Raw genomic sequence first — 19,462 nt, forward strand, 5'->3', positions numbered from 1 at the left:
CAGTCAGAAGTCCGAATCTGAAAACACCTACAAGAACTGGGTGACACCAATAACCAGCTGCAGCACATAGTTATTGCTGCTCAAAGAGAAAAAGGCTTAGTACAACGCATACTGTTCATGAATATTTGTCATATGTGTGTGATAAAGGTTATGATGATGGCCTCTACAGTGAGAGTGGTGGGTGGCAGTGATCCCACAAATGTATGCAGGTTGTTTGTGGGGGCGAATGGGGGATTGGAGGTGAATGGGGGCACCGAAGCATTTCTATGAAAGCAAAGAGCACTCGGGGGTCCATATCATCTCTTTTTCATCCATTCCAAAAGCAACGGCTAAATAAAACCAAGACAAGACATTCACAAGTCTTTTATGTGTGAACAATCAATACACCAAGAACCACCTGAGCAACAAGAAACACCTCTCAGGCATTTGTTCCAATACTTATGCTTACCTAAAATGGCAGGACTGGACATAAAAAGTACGATTGCTCTGCAATGGTAAAAAATATGAATAGAAATACCAAGAAATAAGAGCTGACCTTCTGTTCTCTTGCCTCATATTCATATTTGATCACAAATCCAAATTTCTTTACTATATACATTATACAGTGCCTATAGAAAGTGTTGTCTAGCCTGGTGTTGGCTTAGCGGTTAGGGTGCTGGCTTGGGATCCTAGGATCCTGGGTTCGAATCCCGGTCGATTGCTGAATTAACGCCAGGGGGGTTGACTCAGCCTGTCATCCTTCCGAGGTCGGCAAATTGAGTACCAGCTTGCTGGGATGAATGATCACAGTGTGTACCCCGGTTTAGAATAGGTGCACCGTATGCCTGCGCATCGTAAGAGCGTGACCAAGGGTTGGCGTCAGGAAGGGCATCCGGCCATAAAAACATTGCCTCAAACAGGGAACCTTGATTGTCATGGGGCCCGCAAGGCTAACCCCCGCTCTAGCGGGGAAAATGGCCTTCAAACGATCATTCGTTCATTCATTCATTCATATAGAAAGTCTACACCCCCTTTCAAAGTTTTTACCTTTTGCTGCCTAATAGCCTGGAATTAAATCCATTAAATGAGACTTTTTCCACCTTTATTTACACATTGTAAACCACAACTTCCAAGTGAAAAACAAATTCTACAAATTTCAGATTAATAAAAATATATAAAACTAGAATATCTTGGCTGGTTGCATAAGTGTCCCACCCTCCCCCTCGCCATGCCACCTTCCCCCCCTCCCCTCCTTATAATAGCAATTGTAAATTAGCTCAGGTGCAACCAATCACCTTCAAATTCATGCACCAAGTTAATTGGCCTCCACCTGCGTTAAAAATGTAGTGATTTTAATCATTTCAGAATAAAATCGGCTGTTCCTGCAGGTTTCCTCTGCTGGGTAGTGCATTTCACAGCAAAGACTTAACCATGAGAACCAAGGAGCTTTAAAAAGGCCTCCGGGATAAAGTTGTGGAAAGGCATAGATCAGGGGATGGGTATAAAAAATATTTCAAAGGCCATGCATATCCCTTGGAGCACAGTCAAAACAATCATCAAGAAGTGAAAGGCGTATGGTACCACCACAACCCTGCCTAGATCAGGCCGTCCCTCCAAACTGGATGACCAATCTAGGAGGACACTGATCAGAGAGGCCACAAAGAAGAAAATGGAAACTTTGAAAGAGCTACAGGCGTTTATGGCAAAAACTGGACACTGTGTGCTTGTGACAAAAATATCCCAAGCACTCCACATATCTGGCCTGTAAGGAAGGGTGGCAAGAAGAAAGCCATTACTCAAAAAATCCCACCTTGAGTCCCGTTTGAGGTATGCAAAAAAACACTCCCAAGATTCTGAAGCTATGTGGCAAAACGTTTTGGGGTCTGATGAAACCAAGATGGAACTTTTTAGCCAAAATGCAAGGTAGAGACCTTTCCCAACAGACTCACAGCTGTAATTGTTGTCAAAGGTGCTTCCACCTAGTATTAATCAACTCAGGGGGGTGGACACTTATCCAACCAAGATATTCTAGTTTTGTATTTTTAATTAATTTTCTGAAATTTCTAGAATTTGTTTTTCACTTGGAAGTTGTGGGTTACGATGTGTAAATAAAGGTGTAAAAAGGCTGATTTAATGCAATTTAATTCCAGGTTATAAGGTGAAAAATTTGAAAGGGCTTGCAGATTTTCTATAGGCACTGCAGCAATAATAACAAATTTGACTTCACTGTTCCAATACTTTTTGAGGGCACTGCATGTGGTGCAATTGACCGCAATCTCCTTAATCGTGACGTGTTGCTTTACCAGTCTGAGTCATCCCTATTGCTGTCATCACGCATTAATTAGCACGTGTACAATCTCGTGCAGGATATAATCAGTCGAATGGCCAAATCAAAATAGCCCACACACTTGTAAACCTGCAATTCAAGTGCTTTGAATATTACCAAAATCGTTTAAACAAGGTACAAAAAACAAGGCAGTGCCATATGTGGGTAACTGTTAGATCAAAACATTCACATTGGCCCAAATGCAATTACAATCTCTACAGACAAGAAAAAGATTGAAAAGGTGAAGTTTTATTGGCGATAACATCATGATGACACCGCAATAATCAATCTATGCTAAATCCAACCCAACTCAAAAGAATGGGTAATGCCATATTCCATTAATCCCAAAAGAGGGTGATTGGTCGCTTCAATGTACATCATATCATACCTCTTTTGTTTCTGACGATCACGCTCTTTCTTAGAGGAAGAACCAAGATGCTGCCCTTTTTCCAACTCTTCTCCAGCAGCCTTGAGAACACGACCCTGCACGAAGCTCGGTAGCTTGGCGATGAGAGGCGCAACCAGCCACACACCTTTGCGCTCCGATGAGCTGATGTCAACATTCCCACAATAATTTGTACTTCTCGACAGTAAAGCAATTTTTTTTCTTATCTATCATCAGTAAATTTTTCTACATTCACTTTACAAAAAACACAACTCAAGCAAATGAAGAAGAAAAAATAAATAAATAAAGAAATCAACAATACGATTCAACATTCGGAATCTGCAAAAATTGTGAAAAGGTCCGAGTGTTTTCATCACCAGATCAACAAATAAACTCAACTCTGAGTTTTCCCAGAGTAAAAGTTTACAATTGAAAAAGCTGGCGTTACAAGTCGGCAAAGCAGACGTTTCAGCGAGAATCCACTCACCTACCAGCCGACGGTAGATTGCAGAAACTCCCACCAACTCGTCTACTTACTCTCGCCAAAACGTCAGCTTTCCCGACGACCAAGTCCAACTTTTTCAATTGTAGCATTTACCGATTTAATTTGACTGGATGAATAATAACAACATGCATCGATCTGAGCTTTCGCAGTTTTTATTTTTTTATTTTTTTTATTTTAGTAAAAGCATTCTGCCGATTCCAAAATCAAAATGTTTACAGCACATTACCAAAGATGATTGAAAATAGTTGTTTATCGTCATGCTGAATTTCATTAAGATCCTCACATCTGTTGGAATCTAAAACAAAAGCTCCAATATTACACCTGTTAATTGTACCACCTGTACTCTTTCAGCACAGGATTTTCATTCAAAACATTAAAGATGTTGTCATTCATGGACTAGTACTCTGATGCATTTGTAAAACAAGAGAAACGCACCTCAAAAACGGCTTCTTCTTGCTTTGTGCCGAGTTAGGATTCTGAGAAGAAGAATCCTCCTGCCTGTTCACACCCCCGGAGCCACTGCCACGATGGCCAGAGCCCCGCAAGCCTAACACCATCAGGTTTGACGAACCATTGAGCTCTGCAGATTGTTGGAACACCTCAATAGTTGCCCGGGCAATATTCTCCATCAAACTGTTGAACTCCTGGATGCAAGAGAACACACCACGTTTCAGGAAGGAAGATGTGCGAGACATCATAGATCAATTCATGACCCGTTCAATGTTGCAATGGAGTGGCAGGATAGCTCACCTCTGTATATATTTAGTCTGTGTTTGAATCTGAATGGAGCAGTATCAAAATAATAAACTAGAAAGCATCTCAAAATTATAAAGCATGTCCACGTCCACTTTGTATTCCGACTTAACTTAATGAAAACAGTTAAAATAAATTGCACATTTTATCAACTAGCAACGGTACCCACCCTACGGGCGGGGCTTCAATTGGGCAGCCGAAATGAAAAGGCAAAATATGCGAATATTTAAGATATTCGAATTCGAATTTATTTATTCGTATTTATTCGAATTGCACGAATATGTGAAATGCGATTGTGTTTCATTGTGATGTTTGTGCGGCGACGGGCGGTGTGTACAAAGGGCAGGGACTTAATCAACGCGAGCTGATGACTCGCGCTTACTGGGAATTCCTCGTTCGTGGGACACTGTCTCATTGTCTCAAGCCCCAGTTCCCATCACGGATGGGGCTCAGCGGTTTACCCGAGCATGATGGCGAAAGGCAAGGTACACGCTGGCCCATCCAGTGTAGCGCGCGTGCGGCCCTGGACATCGAAGGGCATTGGCATTAAGCGTTCATTAAACATTAAACGTTCATTAAAGGATTACGAAACGAAAAACATTACGAAATTACGTTCACACCGGTCACGTCAAACACTACCGTCAACACATACATCGTCACAACATACATCGTCACAACATCGTCACAATGAACGTTTTGCGAACGCGAATGTTATGCGGGAGTCCAAACCTGAGAATGCTGGAGACCAAAGCTGAAATTGGGAAAACTAAATTGCCTATTTTACTCCCAGGGGTCCCAGGATTACCCATCCAAAATATCTTTGCGATCGGTTCAGCAGTTTTTACGGTACCTTCGAACAGACAGACGGACATTTGGTGAATTATAGTAAGATTTGTGTTCTACATATTCTCATAATAAAAGTTTGTTGAAGGTTTGATGACAAGTTCAAATGGTAAAAATGTTATGGCCTGGACAGAGTCATTATGATTATCATCATCATTCTTATTAATGCACCATTATCATTATCATTATCAGCATTATCAGCAATATTGTGTACCATTATCATTCTGTACCATTTTCATTACGTACCATTATTATGTATCATTATCATCATCATTCATGTTGTGTACCATTATCTTTATTATTATTATATACCATTTTCATTATTGATTTTATCATTCATATTATGCACCATTTTCATTATGCACGATTATCATCATTATCTTTCATAGTATGTACCATCTATATAATAATAGCGTAAGGACTCGACTTTGTTATCCCTTTTACGCCGCACCCAGTGACCCGATGCCCACAGCACTAATGGATTTACGATCTACGAACCGCGCTCTTTGTTTATCACGTACAGCCATACTCGAAAAATCTGAATTAGCCGACGTTGGGGCCCAAAAGCATCCGATTAACTGCCGATACGACGCCATCTTACGACGCCATCGTATTGGCGTCTGCTGGGCGAAGGCGAAGCAAGCCGTCCGCTGATTGGACAGGCGAAAGCGAAAGCAAGCCGTCCACTGAGTGGACAATCCAGAGCATGCATTTGTGCCGGTGTCGGCGATCGTTGTTCATATACGCACTCTTCATTCTCATCTTTCTTCCTGACTCTTACTCGGACAAGCAAATCCCCTATGCCATCCATAATGGTACACTCTATCCAGACACCACATCCTCCCTTCCATGGATGTTCCACGGGTTTCGGCTAGTTATCATTATCGTCATTATCTTTCTGATTAAGTATGTACAATTATCATTCTTATTATTGACCATTTCCATTATCATTATTATTATCACTTGCAGAGTACTCGCCACAAGAGCGATCTTGTTCCAAGCACACAACACATTCTTTGAACACGTCCTTTTATTTGGACGGTGTATAGGTAAGTGTATAGGCTTCCGAAAATAAAAATAACCCAGGTTAAGTACATGAAGCAAAAGCATCCCAAATACTTATGTGCATATATAATGGAGTTGCTCGGCGATGTTCCAATCCTGTTGTCATTTTGAAGAAATCTAATTTAAATTTTTTTTTCTTTTCTATTCTCTTGTAGGGGCCTCAAACACTTCCCTACACCCACTAAGGAATGTGGATGGGAATCATTCAATATTAACTTTCACAGAGCTGCAAAGATTTAGGCACTATAGGCAATTTTTAAAAATACCAAAATATCCAATTTTTTTGGCCAAAAATACACCCGCGCACTCACTGATGAACCTCAAAGTTTGACGAAGATCCGTTTGGCCATCTTTGAGAAAAATGGTCGGACACACACACACACACACACACACACACACACACACACACACACACACACACACACACACACACACACACACACACACGTTATATAGCTCGGATAATTACTCTCACCAGAGAGGAGGATATTGCACATGGGTCGGGTTGTCTGCACAAAACGTGAGCAAGTGTATTAACTGCATCAGACACCAAGGACTCATAGGGCCTCATATCAAGACCCATTAAACTCCCAAGATCCTTAAGACCTCTAAGCCCCCAAGACACTTCAGACCCTATCAACACCGTTAGAACCGTAATGCCCGATAGACCCCTAAACCCAGTAGAACCCCAAGAGACTGTAGACCCCCTTAAAGCCCTTTCCACCCTTCAGACATTCACATCTTTCAGACTCTTAATACACTAAATGACCAAAAGTATGTGGACACCCAAACATCACACATCTCACATCTCATTCCAAATTAATGGGCAATAATATGGAGTTGGACAGACAATTTTTATGCGCTACGCGCGCTTCAGCACTCCGCGATCCCGTTCTGTGAGCTTGTGTGGCCCACCACTTTGCGGCTGAGCGGTTGTTGCTCCGAGACGTTTCAACTTGAAAATAACAGCACTTACAGTTGACCGGGGCAGCTCTAGCAGGGCAGACATTTGACGAACTGACGTTGGAAATGTGGCATCCTATGACGGTGAAAGTCACTGGGTTCTTCAGTACGGCCCATTCTACTGCCAATTTTTGTCTATGGAAATTGCATGGCTGTGTGCTTGATTATATATATATATATATATATATATATATATATATATATATATATATATATATATATATATATATATATATATATATCTGTCAGCAATGGGTGTGGCTGAAATAGCCAAATCCACTAATTAGAAGGGGTGTCCGCATACTTTTGGTCATGTAGTACACCTTTGACCTTCAGACCCTTTTTTTTTTGTATACAAGATCGAGGCTCGTGTAAGAGCTAACAGTTAATCACAAAAAAACAGGCACACAAAACATACAATAAAGGGAGCGGGAGACAAGATGGGGAGAGAGAGGGAAGCACACAAGTACAACAGCAGAGAACAGGGACATCGGAAGATCTGTGGGAGGGAGAGGGCTTGAGGAGGGGGGGGGGGCATGGGAAGGGAGGGAGGGGTGGGAGAGGTATAAAACACATGGACACTGCTATGACTTCCAAGAAAGAAGTTGGTATTTCAAAAAAGTGGATCTGGGGTGAATTAACAGGGGTAAAAAAAGATGTTTTAAGACAAATACTTTCTGAAAGCACTGAATATGGCTTTGAAATGCTTCTGAGTTTTTAAGTATATCACGTTGTACACATTCAAATAGGCGGCGATATTTTTTCCGTGCAATCCCAACATATGGAGTACTATCGCACGACATAATTATCACTCTGTATTTACCGAAGAAGCCACGGACACCTTTGATCGTTTTCACTGCTGAGAAATAAACAGTTTACAGTGAGGGGCCTCCATAATCGACTTTTCCCAGAGCAACGACATTCCAATAACGTATCTCCAAGGTGAAAAAAAATTGGTGGGACTTGTTGAACTCATGCTACTGGAAGTGAAGGGTGGAGCTTTTTCGACTCACTCTTGCCAAGTTCCACCCGTTGAGGACGAAAGAGGCCGAATTCCTTGGAATCGAGGACAACGTTGAATACAACAACTTATTTAATGGGAGTTAGCTGAAGGCAGCAGTATGATGGATTTTGCATTTCCAAGCTTCAAGAAATTGAATTAGTTTTGGGAAAGGTGCTACATCAGCAATGAAGTGTCAATAAAACCCAGCTGTTTCATGAATGACATTCATTCAATGACATTTCATGAATCAACTGGGTTAGATCATATTATGTCTGCCCTCCTGTTCTGCTCCACATGTGGTGCAAGTCCACACATTGTGGTCGACTCTTTTTCCATTCCCTTGACACAAAAGGTCGTTCTCAATGACTATGGGACTTGTCCTTCCGTGCAATTCCAAAAAACAACAACATGTCATTCAGCCCTTCCATGAGCTTCAATCCCTTTTGAGAGAAAACAACTGGCACTTACCGACTGTAGGCACTGCTTGATCATGAGTTGCAGCTCCAACCAAGATTGTCGTAGTGTCCACTGGTTGAGGTTCTGTAGAAAAGGAGTTCATTTAAAGAAAATTAAAGGAAGGAACACCACTTGGCTGGTGGTGTGTCTGTGCAGCTGATGAAATGCCCTCTTTAGGTTAGGGCCGGAATTAGTAATTTGTTCAGGGTGCAGCGATAACTCGCCTACTTTTCTCGAAGGACACCGTGGGGTCTTTAACATCCACCAAATAATGCCGGCAGATGAGACGCCCAGTTTAACGTCCATCTGAGGAACGGTGCCACATTGATAAATCATCCTGCCCGTGAAACACCAGGATGACAGTTTAGAGCTGGGTCAGGATTCGAACCCAGGCTAGACAGCTTAGAGCGAGTGTGTACCTCTCAGCCATCCAGCCAGCCTCAAACACACGTCAAACTCTTCACACTCTAGTTTCTCCACATTGTCCTTATATGCACTCTCATGTCGAATACACAAAAATTCATCAACAACATAAAACACAACGAAACCAAAAACCGTTTTCACAATGTGATGCCATGTTGAGTTGGTAACCACAATAGAACTGCACAACGACAGAAATGCACAAAGTTTAAATTTCATTTCACACACACTCGTATGACGTGCGAGTGATGCTCATAGGATTCACAGAATGAGATACTCACAGTAATGCAAGAAATGCTGACTTTTCAATTTTTCATTGGATTAATTAATAGGAAGTGCATTTTGAATGATTAACTTGTTTTTTTTGTCGAATTTAAAGGAACCACTAACCAAAATGATCAAAAATATAACAGAATCTATGGGAATGGAGGATTAGAATTTAAATACAAATCGCGAGTGTACCAATGATTACGTGGTTTACACAGAACGCAACATGGACCAGTGAGTGCTTGGTCAGACAAGAACGACTATCATCGATGTCACGACGTTGATCCGCCCACATTATTACATCATTATAATACTTGTACCAAGTTTGATTTAAATCCATTCAGCTGTTCCCAAGTTATCACATTTTTACCTGGCATGAACTCTGACCTTTGACCTCTTGATGCCATAATCCAATTAGTTCATCTTTGCATCATATACACTCACATCAAATTTTTCAAAGTCCCATCACTCGTTCACGAGTTTGCGCAGCAACTAAATTTTTACCTAACATGACCTCTGATCTTTGGCCTTTGATCGCATGACCCCAAAATCTAATCAGTTCATCTTTACCTCATTATACATACTTGCACCAAGTTTGGTCTAAGATCCCTTCAGCTGTTCTCAAGTTATCGAGGTAACGAAAACCTATTACAGATGGACGAACAGCCGGACGGACAACCCGAAAACATAATGCCTCAGGCGCCAATAAAAAAAGATCTTTAAAGAAACATTTCCCCATTACGTTCTCCTGCTTGGAATGCAATTTTTCGGAATACCAAACCAACTGCAGTAGCATCTTGTTCAAATAAACTCTCCTTGTAAACACTTCTGTGACAACAAATGGCACTTTTGGTGCATAATCCAATTATAAGAAACAATTGATAAACAAAACTCTGAGTCATTGCAGAAAGCTTTCGTAAAACTACGTGAAGTCCAGTGTGTTCATCACTATTGCAGCCAAATGGGAAGTGCTGGTTGAATGATATAATGCAAGGCTAGAATTGCCTTTCTACCTTGCCCGAGCAAAGGTCGAACCTGTCCTAACGGATTGCGTCAGAATGGAAAATTTGTTTTAGGACTGAGGGAAGTTGGGGGGGGGGGGGGGGCGGGGTTGGAGGGAAGTGTATAGTTAGTAGGGGTAGGTGAGGAGTCATAATATAATGAGTTTTTGATACAACATTCAATCCACAGAAAACATCCAATACTAATAAGGAGCCTATTGTAGTAAGCTATCAGTTGGTGGCACACATACATGTTGGAGGTGCAGAATTACATAAACTTGTAGGACCTTCACCAAACAACGACTTGATTTCCAATGATAAATCACTCAACTTTTCTCCATGCATGGCTGGCGGACTTCCTCTCTAGTCGTAGGCAACGTATGGCCCTGAATGGGTTTCTCTCATCTCCTCTTCCTGTTCAGGCTGGAGATCCCCAAGGCAGTGTTCTGGGCCCTGTGCTTTTTCTAGTCTTCATCAATGATCTCTCTGACTCTTGAAAATCCTCTCTATCTCTTTGCTGACGACTCTACTCTCTGTCGCTCCATTCCTCATCCCTCAGATCGGCAATCTGCAGCCTCCTCACTCTCTGCAGACCTGGACAAAATCACAGACTGGGCAAACAAGTGGAACATGTCTTTCAATCCTGACAAATCTCACACTCTTTTACGATGTCTCTCCGAAAAGACCGACTGGACAACCCTCCCATCCACTTTCTGAATAATCCTCTCCAAGAAGTTCTGTCACTCAAGCTTTTGGGTCTCACTATCTGCCATGATCTTTCATGGGAAAACCACATTTCCAATCTGGCCTCCAAAGCCAGTCGCCGACTGGGCATCCTCCGTCGTGTGAAGTCCTTCCTTGGCACACCTGAGCTCCTCACCACATACAAGGCTTTCATCCGCAGCTCAATGGAATACTGCTCTCCCCTCTGGGCTGGTGCTCCTGCCTCACACCTTGCTCGTCTTCACGCTGTTGAAACCAAAGCGTTCAGAATCATTGGAATCTCCCGCGATGAAGCTAACTCCAAGGGCCTTTCACTCACTCACCGCAGGCAGGTTGGTGGTCTTTCCGTCTTCTACCGACTCCTCTCTGGCCTTGCCCCCTCCAGCTCTCTCTGGGCTCTGTCCCCCAAATATTCCTACAGGTCGCACAAGATCTGCCTGCAACCCTCTTATGGTTAAACTGCCAAAATCAAGACTCTCTACTCACCTTCACTCCTTCATTCCTCTTTTCTCCCGCCTCTGGAACAAACTCCCTCACTCTCTTCAATCCCACTCCACCCTCCAGGTCTTTAAAACAGCTGTTCACCACCATCTCTTATCTTGCCCCAATCCCCATCCAAAACCTTGATCTTTTCTACCCCCGCTAATTTCACCCCAATTCCACTTTTTTGAAATGCCAACTTCTGTCCTGGAAGTCCTTGGTGTCCTTGTGTTTTATACTTCTCCCTCCCCACGCCCCCCCTTCCCACGCCTCCTCCCCCCAAGCTCTCTCCCTTCCACACATCTCCCTGCTCTCAAATGTTGTGTTTGTGTGCTTCCCCTTCTCTCCCCATCTTGTCTTCCGCTCCCTCTTTTTATATATTTTGTCTGTCTGGTTGATTTGTTTGTGAAGTAAATGTTAGCTCTTTCACGAGCCTCGATTCAGTATACAAAGAAAAAAAACAAAACAAAACAAAAAAAAAACCCCAGTTTGAAATGTTTTCCAAAGCAAGAGCTCTACATGTATGACTGCAACATTCCACATGCCTGCAAGATACGTTTAATACGTTGTCGCTGGGGGTTCTCGGAATCCTGGGTGCCAGGAAGACCATGTGGATAACAAATGAGCTGCAATAGATGCTGGGCCTGCTTGGGGGTCAAGACTGGGTCTCTCAGCAGGTCTTTGTCCTCACACAGCGTCTCTGGCTCCTTGAGGCATCGCTCACCAACCCACTCCTGTAGACCAATAAGAGTATTCCTATGAAATAGTATTAATACAGGAAGGGACGGAGGAGACATTGTGGAAAATAATGGTGAAAGGCGTGCGAGGTTCGAAAAGACCAAAGCTAAAGGTCTGAATGCTCGATATCTCAATGAGACAATGTGCACCCTCATCAAACCTGCTGACAGATGGTCTTCAGAGCAAACTTTGCGTATTCACTGAGGCTTGCAGTTTCGATGGCAGTAACCCGACCTCCTGCACGGCCTGCCCTTGCACCCAGACCCTCGTCCTCAGCCTTTTCATCCTGACCTCGAATGGGGGCGAGCAGGCTAGTTACACTGCATTCATCACCATGCACGCAGTGCAGTGAAGAACCTCCTTGTTCAACATCTCCTGGAAAGATAACATCAAGATAAGCAAGACGTGACTTGACTGTGAGAAAGATCTCCATAAATAAGGGTTGATAGCCAGGTCTTTAAGGGGGGAAAGATGCAGATTTACTAACCAAGCATGAGGATCGCTTTAAGGACAGCAAAAATTGCTCCGACCTCAATGCTATTGTGTGCTGAAGCAAGCAAATGCCGATCACAAGACGAGCGTATGGCTGGAGTGCTCTTTCCTAAACACGCGCACACACATCATTGGAAGAGTGCACACTGAGACTCAAAACACAATATGCAAGGCCTAGTCAAAGTACAAGGATGGGAGGATGAACGAGAGAACAAACCTCAGGGTACTACTTTGGCCCACCCATATTGCACAAACCAATTATGTTACATGCCTCACTCATACACCAACTGGTGCAATCTGCACACGCTCAGAGGTGGATCAAATGTGGCTTTCCGTTTTTGCCTCATTGGCATTGTGGTGATAAATCTAAAGGTTTAGCGACGACCAAACTGCCAATTCCTTGACCATGGGAGAAATGAAAGGAGCAGAACATTCTTTATAGAATGTGCTGATGGCTGCAGCCAAGGGAGAGTTCTTACACGCACCCCATAGGATTTGCCTCAAGTGCTTATCAAGTCGAATGGATATTGATGATATAGCTTGCATTGCAGTATAACTCATTTTACAATGGAATGATGGGTAACTGTTAAACAAGGCAGGGGAAAAAGTAGGAGAGGATGTGGGGAGGGGATGTGAGCTGGATCCTCCACCTTCATCCAGGCATAAAATACCAGAACATTCCATTCCATTTCATGCACATGCATTTTGCAGCTCTATAGAATTCAGATCATAAGTTAAAACCAATAAAACAAAGGATTTTCAAGTAGAGCGACAATCCTTATTATCAAGCCAATCCGTGACTTTCAAAATGACGTATATATGCTAATGAGGACTTTTGCGCATGCATTGTGGTTTTTTTACGTTGACTCGGTTCAGCTTACCAGGCACTTTTATAACCTGCCGTTGCTGACGCGAAATATAATTCAAATTGTTTTTTTAAAACATCATTTTAAGCATTTAGATGAACGAGTGGCAATTTCAGATTGGTTAACCATAATTGTTAATGAATGCGAATCGGACTCACTGAATATAGGAATGCAGTACGAGAAATATCCATGGATGAGAGGTGTGGAGTTTCTACCCCATTTCCTGTTAATATATGCACACGCACACGCACACACACACACACACACACGCACGCACGCACGCACGCGATAGAAGTTCACGTGCCCCGAAGATCACTATTTCTATGCGTTTCTGTGCATGCGCGCCTAGCATTATGGGGATGATCACGTCATTTTGAAAGCACCGTATTCCTTTAAGACTTCACCACAAATGTTGAACCTGATTATTGCAGATCACCCTTCAACATGTGGAACAAGCTGTTGGGCCTGGGGCTAAAAGGCCTCACCTGGAGTTGTGGCAAAAGTATTTGCCTGTGGGGTCCTGAACAAGTGGAGGAGAAGACGGCAGGTGAGCCGGGCTCCAGGCTCTGCATCCGGGTCTCCACAAACAGCTGAAGATAATGGAAAGTGACAGCCTTCACAAAACTCGGAGTTAGAAAGGTGGTGAAAGTTTGAGTGGCGAGATGTCCTACCTGCCAGCAATGAGGGCAGTGCCACGTGCTGGATGACATCCTCCAGGGAGAAACTTTGCCTCGAGATCAAAATGGCAATGAATGTTGCCAAAGCATCATGAAACGATAGGTCACTCACCTGCAGACACAAAATACAATAAATAGCACCGCAAAGCGGGCGTAACCCCTCAGCCCATGCATGGTGGAAACCAATTTCAAAATGGCTGCTCTGCCGGCCATATTGAAAATCGCAGCGCGCCAATTTTCGAAAGGCACCTTCCTCGACTCAACCCCAACACACACTGTAAACATGGATTTAATCGGACAAGCCGTTCTGCTTGAAATCGACGGAAACCAATTTCAAGATGGCTACCGTGGCGGCCATATTGAAAATCGCAGCGCGCCAATTTTCGAAAGGCACCTTCCTCGACTCAACCCCAACACACACTGCAAAAATGGATTTCATCGGACAAGCCGTTCTCCTTGAAATCGACGGAAACCAAAAGTTGACTGACGCCCGGACGACAATACCCCTTAGCCCAATTTGGGCTGAGGGGTGAAAATTATACAAATTGCTTTGACAGGTTTCATAAACAACAAAATATTTGAATCAAGTGAATGTCGTAATAAGAATCACCAGGACATGACAAATTCGATATCTGTGACACGGGGCGCTGTAAGGGGGGGGAAAAGTTAGGATGATTCCAAGGGCCCTGCACTGACAGGGGCCCAAAAAATTATTAGAACATTGGGTAAAAATGTGCGCGCGTGCTTCATAGGGGCCCATTGTGATATCTTTTCATGGGGTGCAAAATCCCTGGCGGCGCCCCTGTCTGTGACAAACAAATGATGGCCAGATTATTTTCGGATTGCAATATGACTTGACCTTTGACATTTCGGGATATAGTTTGAATTAAGAATGTGTCCTCATCTATTAATCTATCCATAAAACTCAGTATCATAAAAATCGGAGGAAAATTATTCAAGTTATGATCAAAAAGGTGTTTTTAGTTAACTTGAAGTATTAGCCGATGTATATTCCAAGTTTCAGCTTGTTTCAATGTATAGTCCTTGAGATATAAGCACCAACACATTGTGTGCGGATGGACAGACACCAACGTGATTTCAAGGGTTTCTAAATATAACTGAAGAATGCAGACACAGACGTTGTTGAAATTTGGAACATATTACCTCAACGTACAAAGTATTTACTTCTGAAATTTGCAGCCAATATCATCCAGTAGAAGCTGAGGAACTTATTTTCAGTCCCCATGCTAAAGCTGCATATAGAGAAACGATCCCTTATATAAAGGGAGGGTCACTTTGAACCTCCCTTTGATTGGGTGTGTTTTAATTTACCACGTTTCTTGTAGAGAGATCGCGAGGTGGTTTAAGCATTCGAGCAAGCATTCCATTCAAAACCGTCAAGGAACGGCTGGCTTTGCAAGCGCTAGCTAGCTGCTTGGCAAATGAGCACAACCCGGGCTTCCTCCCTTTCAGTTTCGTGTTAAACAGCAGGAGCGAGTTTCAAAAGTTCGCTACGAAAAACGCCACATTAGTGGCAGGAAGGGTCATGTTATTAACCCAACCCTTGTGGGGTATACCGAGTACAGTAGATCTTCGATCCGCTCTGTAAGTAAAACTTAACTCACGGATGTCAAGATTCCTCCAAATTTCTTTGTTTAGTGTTATAAACAGCATTAGCGACTTAAAAAAGCTAATCATGCGTGTTTATGGTTTATAATATTTTTACTTCTGGTAGAGGCCGTTGGCCCGTTGCTCCCACGAAAACGGCATGAAAAGCTATTTATAAACGTTGACACGGCGTTTGTTCAGTCTCATGGGAGAAACCTTAGTCGAGTTGGGATGAAAAATGTTAAAATGTCTACATCATTAGGTCATAGCCTTAAAATGAGGTCAAAGTCAAAACAATAATGTTGTTTTGTCCCAGTTTAATTCTGAAAGTCCCAGCTGGGTCTGATATATAGCTCGGAAATTAGGAGTGCAGGAAGAAAAAACAAACCCAAATGGTGGTTCAGTACTCCTATGGGTCTCAGGAACACTTGAAAAGGGAGGAAGAGGACTTGTGGATAAGAGGAAATGGGAAAAGAAAAGTGGAAGAGATAGGAAAGAAGGGACGTACAAGACATGGGGTGGAAGGACTCAAACATTACATCCTGTGTAATGAAACGGAAAACTAAATACTGCATTGGAGTCATCAGAAGGAACCTGGATATGATTTGGGTTTCAGCCACTACTCCAAAACCCTAAGTGATATGAAGGTAGCTAGGTATCTCTCTTACTGATTTTATGGCTCCGTTGACGAAGTTGCCGGAGGCATTATGTTTTCGGATTGTCCGTCCATCCATCCGTGATAGGTTTTCGTTACCGCGATAACTTGAGAACGGCGGAAGGGATCTTAGTCAAACTTGGTGCAGGTATATATAATGAGGTAAAGATGAAATGATTCGATTTTGGGGTCACGAGGTCAAAGGTCAGAGGTCATGTTCGTTAATATCCTGCAACCGCGATAACTTGTCCTGTAACCCATACCAGTGATGGGATTCTGACCAAATTTGGTAACAGTTATGTAGAATGATGCAACAACGAACCGATTAGATTTTGGGGTCAAGAGGTCAAAGGTCAAAGTCTGTAATCGGTCTATCACTTGAGAACACCTGAAGTGATCCAATTCAAACTTGGTACAGGTATGTATAATGATGTAAAGATTAACTGATTAGATTTTGGGGGCAAAGGTCAAAGTCTGTAATCGGTCTATAACTTGAGAACACCTGAAGTGATCCAATTCAAACTTGGTACAGGTATGTATAATGATGTAAAGATTAACTGATTAGAATTTAGGGCCAATAATGAATGGATTTAAATGAAACTTAATATAAGTATTACAATGATGTAATAATGTGGGCGGAGGCATATCGGTCGACGTCGAAGAGTGTCGTTCTAGTTATGTGTATACATTAAAGAGGAAAAGAACTGTGAGGCAAAGATCATATAATAATGATGGCCTATCATTGCCCAAGATGGCCGTTCACAAATATGACAAACGATAATGCTGTGAGAGAATTTTGTTTCATGGTGTATCAGCTGCTGCACGGACACAACCACACAATATGATAACACCAGGTTACACTACTTGCTGAGGAACATCCAATACCAGACAATTGGGTGTCCGCAATAGCAGAAGCATTACCCCTAAAACGATGCTCCACTCGACTAACAAACAGGTTCCCACCTCGTGAAAAAGAAGCAACGGCAAGATAGCTTAGTTGACAGGAAAATGGCTTCTGAGCTATCTAATCAGAGTTTGAGCCCCAAGATGGATCGATTCAAAAACCACCATATTGGTCCTGTTAGGCGCTACATCTTGCAACAGCCATCCCATGGATAGGGAAGTAAAAGTAGTTATGACATCTGCATAATTTATGTATTTTTTATATGCACAGTGCCATACTCCTTATGGAATGTTGGTGCTGCTGCAGCAGTTCTTTTGGCAAGGGTTATAGTATATTAGGTGGTTTGCCATTGCCTTCTCAATGTTGTTTGTCCATGCTCTATCATCCTAAATGCTAAAGACCAAGCAAGGAAACAGCACGTACCTTTCCTTTTTTAATAAACAAAGTCTTTGGTACAACTCGGTCAGGGTTTGAACAGTCTACCTCCCAGACGAGAGCAGATGCTCTAACCATTACGCCACAGAGTCTGGTATCATTTACCATGATCCAGATCCATGGGAAGTTAAAAATATCACAGCATCTCTCAAAAACAAAATGTCATCATGTGCTTCTTCTCCGAACAAATTCCTGCAGTAAGTTATGTGACGGGGTCACAATTTAAAAATGCATATTAAACAATAATTATATTCTAAATTCAGCCCACTAGTTGCATCATCACCAAAACACCACCGTGCCACTGAAGCAGTGCCCCTGCATATTAGGACAGGGATGTGGAGATCTCAAAGGCAAACGCACCATCTCTGTGCCATCCTTATGTATAAACAATGTGGGGATGTGACTAAAGATCAGGATTGACAAGCCAAATGGCCACCTCCTATGTCCAAATTTATTCCTTTTTCTTGAAAAAAACAAAAACGCATTGCAACAATTATCAGTTATGCAGGGTGGAAAAGTATAAACAGGCAAACTATTTTACTTTTGCTACCTCCGTCACTGAAGGTGGATGAAAGTTATGTTTTCACTCCTGTCTGTTTGTTTGTTAACAGGATATCTCAAAAAAGTTGTGGACAGATTCGGACAAACTTTTATGGACAGGTTGGGTAAGTGACAAGGAAGAAATGATTCGATTTTGGTGAAGATCCGAATCCGGCTCCGGATCAGAGAATTTAAGTGATTCTTCATCATTGAGAGATAGGGCAAAAACCGATATACAAATAGCAGGATATCTCACAAAGTTGTCGACGGATTCAGACGAAACTTGGTGGACACGTTGGGTCTTGACAAGGACAAATCGATTCGATTTTGTTGAAGATCCGAATCTGGCTCCGGATACAAGAATTTTTTAATTTTTTTACAAGTGATTCTTCACCATTGAGTGATAGAGCCAAAAAACGATATATATAGCATGATATTTTGAAACCTTGGACGAGCTATGACAAAACTAGGTGAATGAGTTGGTTAGGCGACAAGAACAAGCCGATTCGATTTTGGTTCAGGTTCAGATCCAGATCCATGGGATACAAAAAGTGAACTGTTCAGCCTGACGGATGTATGCTCTCTCCGGAGTGCTGTTCTAGTTATCCGTGTGTTCATGTTAACCTGTTTCCCCTTAAAAAAAAACTGTCGCTAGAGTCTTTGTCCTCTGTTCTGTTCTTCCACGAGTATCGATATTTACTATAAATAGAGGGTGTGTGTGTGTGTTTGTGCGCATGCCATGTTTTTTGTTGAGTTATACTGGAGCTCTGTGAACTCGAGTTAACTGTTATACTGGAGTTACCGTAGAGCAGCAACGAAGGCTGGAAAGGGTGGAAATGCGAATGGTTCGGTGGATGTGTGGAGTATCGTTGAGAGAGAGGAAGGCAAATGATGAATTGCGAAAGATGATGGGAATAGAGCCTGTGATGGATGCTGTGAAGACGAACAGCTTGAGATGGTTTTGGTCATGTGTTGAGGAAGGATGAAAGTGACTGGTTGAGAAGAGTGATGGAAATGAATGTTGAAGGAAGTAGAGGATGGGGAAGACCGAGAAAGACTTGGCTAAAGATGGTGGAAGAAGAAATGCGGGCAAGGGGGTTAACAAGGAGAGATGCAGAAAATAGGGCAAAATGGAGAAGATCGTCATGGGGACCGCAAGGCTAACCCCCGCTCTTGCAGGGAAAATGGCCTTAAAATGCATGTTGTTGTTGTTGTTGTTGTATACTGGAGCTCTGATGTGGAGTGTGATTCACTACAACAATAGTCATGACCTCCAGAGTTTATTTGGCTAATTAAATACAAAGAATCCAGAAGAATTCCCATGTTTTAAATGCATGCCATGTTAAGGTGTACAGAGTAGCTTAATAGGTACTTCTAT

The 19,462-nt window shown here is 42.5% G+C and overlaps 1 protein-coding gene across 5 annotated transcripts in view; it reads right to left on the bottom strand.

The window, feature by feature from the left end:
• Positions 1 to 19,462, bottom strand: part of LOC137439000 (mediator of RNA polymerase II transcription subunit 12-like protein) — a 140,673-nt gene that overhangs the window by 37,858 nt on the left and 83,353 nt on the right. For 4 of the 5 annotated variants that reach the window (XM_068134549.2, XM_068134551.2, XM_068134552.2 and 1 more), the window contains exons 23-30: positions 13,937 to 14,054; positions 13,751 to 13,879; positions 12,395 to 12,508; positions 12,068 to 12,282; positions 11,715 to 11,903; positions 8,291 to 8,362; positions 3,631 to 3,839; positions 2,694 to 2,855 (exon numbers count right to left, since the gene is read on the bottom strand). In XM_068134549.2, the coding sequence (XP_067990650.2) occupies positions 2,694 to 2,855; positions 3,631 to 3,839; positions 8,291 to 8,362; positions 11,715 to 11,903; positions 12,068 to 12,282; positions 12,395 to 12,508; positions 13,751 to 13,879; positions 13,937 to 14,054 (1,208 nt within the window). The remainder of the gene's footprint in view (positions 1 to 2,693; positions 2,856 to 3,630; positions 3,840 to 8,290; positions 8,363 to 11,714; positions 11,904 to 12,067; positions 12,283 to 12,394; positions 12,509 to 13,750; positions 13,880 to 13,936; positions 14,055 to 19,462) is intronic. The other variant, XM_068134550.2, reaches the window with a different exon arrangement.

This window comes from Myxine glutinosa, chromosome 13, assembly GCF_964187855.1.
Source record: "Myxine glutinosa chromosome 13, kmMyxGlut1.1, whole genome shotgun sequence".
Lineage (NCBI taxonomy): Eukaryota > Metazoa > Chordata > Myxini > Myxiniformes > Myxinidae > Myxine > Myxine glutinosa.